The sequence below is a fragment of the Cebus imitator genome, unplaced genomic scaffold (assembly GCF_001604975.1).
Source record: "Cebus imitator isolate Cc_AM_T3 unplaced genomic scaffold, Cebus_imitator-1.0 Scaffold137, whole genome shotgun sequence".
Classification (NCBI taxonomy): domain Eukaryota; kingdom Metazoa; phylum Chordata; class Mammalia; order Primates; family Cebidae; genus Cebus; species Cebus imitator.
The window spans coordinates 10,104-19,707 of NW_016107452.1; the positions used below are offsets into that span (position 1 = coordinate 10,104).

At 50.3% G+C, this 9,604-nt stretch overlaps 1 protein-coding gene across 8 annotated transcripts in view; it reads left to right on the forward strand.

Moving 5' to 3' along the window:
- The first annotated feature begins 2,341 nt into the window (after window positions 1-2,341).
- Window positions 2,342-9,604, forward strand: part of MON1B (MON1 homolog B, secretory trafficking associated) — a 10,125-nt gene continuing 2,862 nt past the window's right edge. The window contains exons 1-5 of one of the 8 annotated variants that reach the window (XM_037743215.1): window positions 2,342-2,508; window positions 4,215-4,372; window positions 6,138-6,464; window positions 7,004-7,823; window positions 8,142-8,289. In XM_037743215.1, coding sequence (XP_037599143.1) covers window positions 4,225-4,372; window positions 6,138-6,464; window positions 7,004-7,823; window positions 8,142-8,289 — 1,443 coding nt within the window. In that variant the 5' untranslated portion in view covers window positions 2,342-2,508; window positions 4,215-4,224. The other 7 variants (XM_037743214.1, XM_017541842.2, XM_017541838.2 and 4 more) reach the window with 7 other exon arrangements.

The window sequence follows — 9,604 nt, forward strand, 5'->3', positions numbered from 1 at the left end:
TGAAGCCCTCAAAATCAACTTTGGAGAAAGGCATAGACTTGCCTCCCAGATGCGCATCCTTAAGCTTTGCAAAATAAATTTCTACATTGAGACCTGTCTCTGATGCTTCTTGGTTTACATAAATACATATGAAAAATGCAATGGACTCTACAAACATAATTTTAAACGTACAACATAGATAAATACTCATCAAATCACAGAGACTAGAAAGCGTTTGGTCACTGGTTTAAATTCTCTCTCATCTGAAACGTGTTTCCTCAATGATTCGTGATATTTGAATTGATATTGGTCACCTGGATCATCTTCTCCTTCACTTTTGTTATTTTCTTTCTTTTAAGATGAAGTCTCGCTTTGTTGCCCAGGCTGGAGTGCAGTGGTATGATCACGGCTTACTGCAACTCTGCCTACCAGGTCCAAGCGAGTCTCCTGCCTCAGTCTCCTAAGTAGCTGGGACTAGAGGTGTTTGCCACCATGTAGAGATGGGGTTTCACCATATCAACCAGGCTGGTCTCGAACACCTGAGCTCAGGTGATCTGCCTGCCTTGGCCTCCCAAATTGCTGAGATTACAGGCGTGAGCCACCGCGCCCGGCTCCTTCATTTTCTTGACATTAAAACTGAGACCTCTCTTCAACTGAGACTGGCTGCCTGGGGAGGCTGGTGGAGGCGGGGGAGCTTGCTGGTTGGCTAGCGGGTAGTTTTACTGTCTCCCTGAGTTTCGTCTGTCAGGGTGGAGGCCTGTTCATCTGTTTGAGAGGTTGCCTGTCTGACTTCCTAAGGGTCCATCTGGCTTACTTGGCACTGCACTATGCCTTATACATTTTCAGCACTCAATCAAGGTTTTGGAAATATAATTTCAATGGATACATTATATATGACAACAAAATATATATAATATATAATAATTTATAACATGTGGACTATAAGGTATAAGATAGTGTGTGAAATATTAATTTCACATTGTTATAGTGTATAATGTAACATAACTATCATATCTTTAAAAGTCATAATATCTAATATTTAATGACTTAACATTTTTACTAAGTTTTTACCAGGAGCCAGGTGCTGTTTTAGGCACAACATTGGATCATTTATTTCCCCTAAAAATATTCCAGGGAGATGGGTACCACTGTTAACAGCCCTACTACAAAGGCGAGGAAAGCCAAGCCCAGAGAGGGTAAGTGACCTGCCCGAGGTCACACACCGAGACTGCTGGGCATGGGAGAAGATATTTTACCTGGCTCCAGAGGATACACCCCTTATCAACCTAACACAAGTTTGTTGTCATAATAATTATGTCATGTATAAGTACTATTTTATTATGTTATATACTCATGTGCATTGTAGTTATACAAAGTATAAAATGCTTAAAGTGTATATATTTTAAATTTACTACATATATTTTACAGGGCATTACATATATTGTGTACTATGTTGTTGCATAATTATTTGATTTTACATATTACACTGTTGATTCTATAAATTTATATAAATTTGCTTATTAGGCCTGGCATGGGGGCTCACGCCTGTAATTCCAGCACTTTGGGACGCCAAAGCAGTGGATCACTTGAGGTGAGGAGTTCGAGACCAGCCTGGCCAACATGGTGAAACCTATCTGTACCAAAAATACAAAAAATTATCCATGGGATTAGACGGGTGCCTGTAATCCCAGCTACTCGGGAGGCTGAGGCAGGAGAATTGCTTTAACCCAGGAGGCGGAGGCTCCAGTGAGCCAAGATCTTGCCACTGCCCTCTAGTCTGGGTGACAGAGCAAGACTAATGAGAAGTTATTTTATTGTGCTTTTTTACATGTTTATTACATATTATGTACTTCTATATTAGGTAAATACATTTTGTATGCACATAAATTTGTTTCTTATATAAATTTCATATTTATTTCATCACTTATCTATTGTCTATTGTATATAAGGCATATGCTACATTGGTATTTGGAATTCATTACCCTAACTATACTGTAATTAAAATAATTATCCTAACTACTTCCAAAGGCTTCCACTTAGCAATCACTCCAAGTGTGCCAGCACCCCCACTCACTTCACATCAAGGGATTCCCATTATTGTTTCACTGGTAGGGAAACCAAGACCCAGGGCCCTTGGGGTAAGGCGCTCAGGGGGCTTTTATAAGGAAGCAGCGTCGGGGCGGGAATTCGAACCCTGGGTTCCCACAGTCGCCCGTGGGAGGGCCCCCCCGGCCTTTTCCCAAACTAATCACAGGAAGTGACGACTCGTTCGCCCGGCGGACCTGGGGCGTTGGGCGGGTCCTAGTCCAGGTGAGTGCCCGCCCCTTCCCTGGGTTGGCGGAGTTCTTCCCCGGCTGCAGACAGAGGTGGGAAGCCGGCAGGGGACTGAGCTGCGGGATCCGACAGGCCCTCGAGGGCCCCCAGGGCCGCCGTTGTTTTGCCCAGGAAGAGAGGGTGGGAAGTCAGTGAAACGCCGGAGAGAAAGCTAAAGAACGACGGAGAGACCAAGACCTAGAGAAAGAGGCGGAGGTAGGGAGATAAGGAAAGAGCAGGTGGATGTGTGAAGGTGTTCATTTACGCATTCAGAGACACAAATACAGAAGAGACAGGGGCGCAGGCAGACACCCCGGGACAGGCTCGGAGAGTCGCTGGAAGAGGCAGAGTCTGAGGCCCCCAGAGCAAAGGAGACGGGCAGTCTAGACCAGGCGCCTCTATGCCCGCTGTTCGCCCTCAGGCTAAAATTGTCAGCTAGGACCGCCTTCCTGCCTCTGGCCGCCTAAACCCCTCGCAGCTTGCAGGCTGCAGCTGCTGGCGCCACCCGAGTAAGAAGATCCGATCCAGACGCCACGCTCTACTTTCCAGGGTAGTGTAGACCTTCCAGGGTGCGGGCGCCAGCTGCGGGGGCCGTCGCGCTGACCAATGACGGCGCGCAGAGATCGGCGCGGCCTTGTCGTCCGCCAATCAGAACTCAGCGGCGTCTCAGCCGCGGCCACACGGGCACCCCCAGTGGGCCTGGGCTCTCCTCTGCACAGTTCCGCCCGCAGACGCTGCCCACGCAAGTGATGTCAGCAGGGCTTTTTGCGGGTCTGGACAAATCCTCATCAGCCTGAGCTTTGCCTTTGCAACCCCCTAATCAGGCGCCACGAGGTTGTCCGTGGCTCGCGCTTCTCTTTTTCCAAAGGCCGCGGAGTCTTTTGGGTGAGCACGGAGACCAACTAATAATTCCTCCTGCAAGACCTGCCTCTTACTTTAGGATCCGAGTCTTATACGCTGACCAGACTTTGCGCAGCTCGCCGATTGGAAGTGGCGACGGCCCGGCAAGCATTTGCGCTTCTCCCCTCCTTTGACTTTCTTGGCCAGGTTAAGGGATAAGAGAGGGTGGAGTTGCCCCAGTTCTGGGAGAGCCCGTTTGTGATTTCGGAACAGGTATCCATCCGAACTTGGGCTGCCGAAGTCCTCTTGTGAAACTAGGAATATGCTCGAGCCTTGGATTGGGTCGAGGGAGACGTCAATCAAGGGATGGGCGGGTACAAACACAATACAATGCACAGTATTGGTTGAGGTTTAGCAGGGGGAGGAGACAGCCGGTAGATGGGGCAGCTTCTTTCAATTGGCCCAGAAAGAAGGCGGTCTCGCCCTCTATACCACGGGATTGGCTAGAGCGAGTCGCGCCCCCATCACGCCAACACCACTGGTAAGCGAAGTGGGCCTTGCTAGCTTCGGTTAGCAGCCGTAGCCTGATCCTTTGAAAGGAGTGCAAAGAAGTCTCATTAAGCTCCCAAGCCGACCTGACGTAGATCCGGAAGTGGCCCGCGCCACCTCAACTGTGAGGGGACACCCGTAGGCGGCGGGAGAGGGACGCCACGGGGAGCCAATAAAGCTCCTCAACCGGAAGTGTCTTCTTGGAGGCGTCGCACCCGGAAGTGTGGCACCTCCCTGGACGCACCCGGAAGTGTGATGCTACAGCCGCTACGGGGAAGTAATGGTATCCGGCCAGTTGAGATTCGGGGTTAGAACAGGTGTTTGTATATCTTTATTTCCTGAAGCCCAGGAGAGTCTTCTCTTTTCGGGAAGGATTGGAGGGGGCAAGTATTTGGGCGTGTTTCTGAATGTCTCATCCTATTAGAATCCTTAGGGAAACGAGCAGTAGGAGTGTGTCCAAGGGGCCTGACTCTGTAAAGGATTTTCAGAAGTTTCTTTCACTGCCCGTTACCCTCGATTCCCCTCCCCCTCAGGGATGTGCAGATGGAGGCCGGAGGAGACACTGCTGCCCCGGCCCCCGGGGGCACGGAGGACTTGGAGGACACGCAGTTCCCCCGTGAGGAAACTAGGGAAGGTGAAGGAGCTCACGCTGTCCCACTGGATCTCAAAGAGGAGGGCCTGGAGGAAACAGGTATTACTCTACTTACTGGGGTCTTAAAAGGAATCCCTAGGGGTTGTCATTGTTGGACGGGGGGAAGGTCAATAGGTGACCAGTAGTCTTTTGACACTCAAGAGAAGTGGCTTAAACCATAGCCGGGTCAGGAGGAGGTCACTGTGGACATATGGTGTAGTTTAAATCACTAAGGAAGTCATTGGGTGTCAAAGGATGTTTACTGGGGATTTGGTGTGAGTTTAGGCCATTGAGAAATCAAAAAGGGGGCTGTTGGGGCCAAAGAACGTCTCTGGGGATGTAGAGTATTTAGGTCAAAGAAACGCTGAAGAAAGTCAATAGACTCCAAGGAGGACTGTTAGAAGTTAATGTTTTTGAGGAGTAGGGTGTCATTTATTAGGTCATTGAAGTGGGAGGGGGAATCAGTGGAGTTCCATGGGCATTCAGAGTATTTACATCATTGAAGTCAATGGTAAGCTGTTGGGGAAGTCTTTAAGGAACGAAATATTAGTGGATGTGTAAAGGTGTTCATCTGGGATTTAATGGAAGTCACTGAGAAGTCTGTACCATTGATCACTTAGGAATGAGTGGATGTAAATGGAGTCATTGGGAAGGATCAGTAGACGTCACTGAGAATAAATGTGGGTGGGGAGGTTGAGGACTTGGAAATTATTAGCAGGCAAGAGCAGTTATTAAGTGATATTTGGGGACATGGGAGTGTCAGTGAATGTCAATGAGAGAATATGCAATTATTGGGATTTTATGGGAAAATTAGTTGCAAATAGATAATAATGGCTGTCATTGGGGGATGAGGGGATATCAATGGTAATAAATGGACGTGTCAGTCCGGGCCATTGAAGTTGTGGATTTTAGTGAATATTAATGATGGTCATGGGGAGGGGCAGTGAAACTCATTAAAGTCTTGTGTGTTAGTGGATATTATGATGGTTATTGTAGGGAGGGGGTGGATATCAATGAAATTGAAGGTGGTAAGGGGAGTCAGTGAAGGTGACTGAAGTCCTGGGTGTTAATGGAGGTTAATGATGGTCATAGTTGGGGGTAGGGGGCAGTGGACATGGAGTAGAATAAATTGTGGATCAGGTCAGTCATGAAGGGTCACTGAAAATCCAGGTGTTAATGATTTTTACTGTCGGGTCATTGGGTGTTTATGAACTACAGAGGGATTGAATAGTGGATTGGGGGAGTCCTAAAGATCTGGGTGTTAATGCATATTAATGACAGTCATTGGGAGAAGTAGTGGACATTAACAAGAATATAAATGGACGACCAGGAGAGTCAGTAGGGGTCATCAGGTATCAGTAGCAGGAGTAGGGGCATTCAAACACTTAAGATATTAATAGATGTTAATGGTGGCCATTGGGTGAGCAGATTATCAGCAGAATAAATAGGGGTCAGAGGAGTTAATGGGGGATCATTGAAGATGAATAATGGTCATCCAGAGTCAATGGGGTGCCTTAAAGACTTGAGAATGACAGTTATTGAAAGGGAAGTAATTGGTCTGTAGGGACATAGCAGGTCCAATGGAATAACAATGAAAATGTATTCATTTTTTAGTTTTTCAGGGATCATGGAACCTAAGTGTTGGCGGATATCATTTCGGGGTCCTAGGGCTGTCACTGGTCATTGAGGGGCAGAGGAAACACTTAGAGGTCTGTGTCAGCATATAGGGGTCGTGTAGGGACTAGTAGATATTTGGTGGGTCCTTGGGCATGTGGGGTTAGTTAGGGGTTCACATGCAGATGACCCACCAATGGCTCCCTTTCAGGATCCAAGGACAAGGACCAGCCACCCAGCCCATCACCACCACCCCAGTCAGAGGCCCCATCAAGCACCTCTCAGCTCTGGAGTCCTGCAGCCCCTGAGAATAGTCCCACGCGTAGCCCTGAGAATGGCTCTGGAGGCCAGGGTGGGGACCCCAGTGATGAGGACTGGCGCAGCCAGCGGAAGCATGTGTTTGTGCTGAGTGAGGCTGGCAAGCCCATCTATTCTCGGTACGGTAGTGTGGAGGCACTGTCGGCTACCATGGGTGTAATGACTGCCCTCGTGTCCTTCGTGCAGAGTGCAGGAGATGCCATCCGTGCCATCTACGCTGGTGAGCAAACAAGTGGGAGGCAGAATGGGGGACAGTGACCAGAAATATGGCTGGCATGGGTAGGTCTGTCTCCCTGAGGCACTATCCAGCCAGCCAGGGTTGGGTCCATGTGTGTGGATGGTCAGCCAGGGTTGTGTGTGTCAGTCGTGGGAGGTGGGAGGTTCATCTCTCTGGCCTGCTGGTTTCTGAATGATTGACTAGCTGGATACTTCTGTATTGCCTGAGAGCATGACTGTGGGGGCTCTGTGGCTAAGCTGAGTATCTTTCTGGCTCTGTGTCAGCCTTGCACTATCTCTGCCCGCCTTCCCCTGCTCTGTGCTATGTATCTAACCTATCTGTTCCTTTGTCCATCCCATCATGTCTCTGCAAACGTCCAGATTCCTCCAGCTTGTCTTTACCCCAGTCCAGGTGCCCACAGAGTGCTCGTGTGGACTCAGGCCCGCTGTGTGTATGGTAGGAGAGGGCAGAAGAGCCCCACTGTCTCCCTCTGGTCATTCCTGATCCAGCTCTACCCCCCTTCTCACCCCTTCCTTCCCCAGAGGACCACAAGCTGGTGTTCCTACAGCAGGGCCCACTGTTGCTCGTGGCCATGTCACGGACTCCTCAGTCAGCCGCCCAACTGCGGGGGGAGCTGCTAGCTGTGCACGCACAGATCGTGAGCACACTGACACGTGCAAGTGTCGCCCGCATCTTCGCACACAAGCAGAACTATGACCTCCGCCGCCTGCTGGCTGGCTCAGAGCGCACACTGGACCGACTTCTGGATAGTGTGGAGCAGGACCCAGGTGCTCTGCTCCTGGGCGCTGTGCGCTGTGTGCCCCTTGCCCGCCCACTGCGGGACGCACTGGGTGCACTCCTCCGACGTTGCACAGCACCTGGCCTGGCGCTATCAGTGCTGGCAGTAGGCGGCCGACTGATAACAGCAGCCCAGGAGCGGAATGTGCTGGCTGAGTGCCGGCTGGACCCAGCGGACCTGCAGCTGCTGCTCGACTGGGTGGGTGCACCAGCCTTTGCGGCAGGTGAGGCTTGGGCACCAGTGTGCCTGCCCCGCTTCAACCCTGATGGTTTTTTCTACGCCTACGTGGCCCGTCTGGATGCTATGCCTGTCTGCCTGCTGCTGCTTGGCACCCAGCGCGAAGCCTTCCATGCCATGGCCGCCTGCCGGCGCCTGGTTGAAGACGGGATGCATGCCCTTGGTGCCATGCGTGCCCTTGGGGAGGCTGCCAGCTTCTCTAACGCCTCATCAGCCAGTGCTCCTGCCTACAGCGTGCAGGCTGTGGGGGCGCCGGGCCTCCGTCACTTCCTGTATAAGCCGCTGGACATCCCTGACCACCACCGTCAACTGCCCCAGTTTACCAGGTAAGCGCTGACCCTAAGGCAACTGGCTGGGTGGGAAGGCCTGTCTAACCAGGAAGTTCAGCGTCTCAGGGATGATGGAGCCTCAACCACAGACCTAAAGGAATCCCCCTATTCTGGTGGAGGGCAGGGCCCTATAATACTCAGGGAATCCCCTAGTTTGATGAAAGAAGCTCAGCCTGTAACCCGTGAGAATCCACAATTCTCAAGGGAGAGGCTCAGCTCCCTAACTTGATTGAGATCTCTAGATTGAGGGAGGAAATGGCCCAGCCAAGAATGCGCTGGAGTAACCTTGCCCTCCACCTCTCTCCATCATGGCAGCCCCGAGCTAGAGGCCCCCTACAGCAGAGAGGAGGAGCGGCAGCGGCTGTCGGACCTGTACCACCGCTTGCATGCTCGCCTTCACAGCACCTCCCGACCCCTGCGCCTTATTTACCATGTGGCCGAGAAGGAGACGCTGCTGGCCTGGGTGAGTTGGGCAGGACTCTGAGTGAATTGATTCCCCACTTCAAGCCTCCCTTCCCTATACTGTATCCCTTCCAGCCATAGCGCGTCCACCAAACACACCAGGCCTCTACCTGGGCTGTGTCTTGCCTGCAACACTGTCCCTGCCTTTACACACGCATCTCTGAGGCCCCTGACAGCTAATCACCGTGCCTCTGAACTGACATTAGCCTCACCCTCCTATGTGCTTTTCTGCCATTAGCAACCAGGACAGTGTCTTTGACTTTCCAGAGGTCCCTTTAACATCCATTGCTGCTCCTGCCAATTCCCCAGTGGCCCAACCTATGTGTCTGGAGATACCCTATTCATCACCAGCTCATTATGACTCAGCGGGTCTCCAGCACTCCTCAAACACTACAGGCGTGGTCCCATGCTGTGCCCTCTACCTGGAAGATCCTTCCCTTGGGTCTCCTCTGGGCTTCAGCCCTCACTTCCTATGGGTTTGTTAAAGGTCAGCTACTGAGGGAGGCCCGTGAAGGGAACCTCATAAGAAATGGCACCTTCCCCTAGGCCCTCCCATGTAGTGCATATTTGTTAACTTATTGCATGACTCCTGTGTATTAGGCATTGTCATAGGCTAAGGATTTTATTTTTAAAATTTTTTAGCATTCATTTTCAAATAATTTTAGATTTAGAAGTTGCAAAAACAGTATAGTTACTAGAAAGAGGCCCATGACCTAGTTCCTCCAAAGGTCAACATCTTATATAACCAGAGTAGCTTATCAAATTTAGGAAATTAACATTGGTGCAGTAATATCTAATCCACAGACTTCATTCAGATGCCACCAGTTGTCCCACTCATGTCCTTTTACTGGTCCAGAATCCAGTCCAGGATCCGGTTGGATTTATTTATTGGGTCTCCTAGTCTTGTTTATTCTGGAACAGTTTCTCACTCTTTTCTGTCTCTCATGACCTTGGCACTTTTATGGAGGGCCAGAGCCAGTTAGCTTGCAGAAAGTCCCTCAATGTAGTTTTTTCTAATGTCCTATCATGAGTAAACTGAGTTCATGCATTTTGTGCAAGCATACCACAGGAGCAGCGTTGTGCCCTTCCGTGCATCATATCAGGAGGCACATGATTGTCATCTGTTCCATTGTTGATGATGTCAACTTTGATTACTTAAAGTTGTGTCTACCACACTTCTCCATTATAAAGTTGGTATTGGGCCGGGCGCAGTGGCTCACGCCTGTAATCCCAGCACTTTGGGAGGCCGAGGCGGGTGGATCACGAGGTCAAGAGATCGAGACCATCCTGGTCAACATGGTGAAACCCCATCTCTA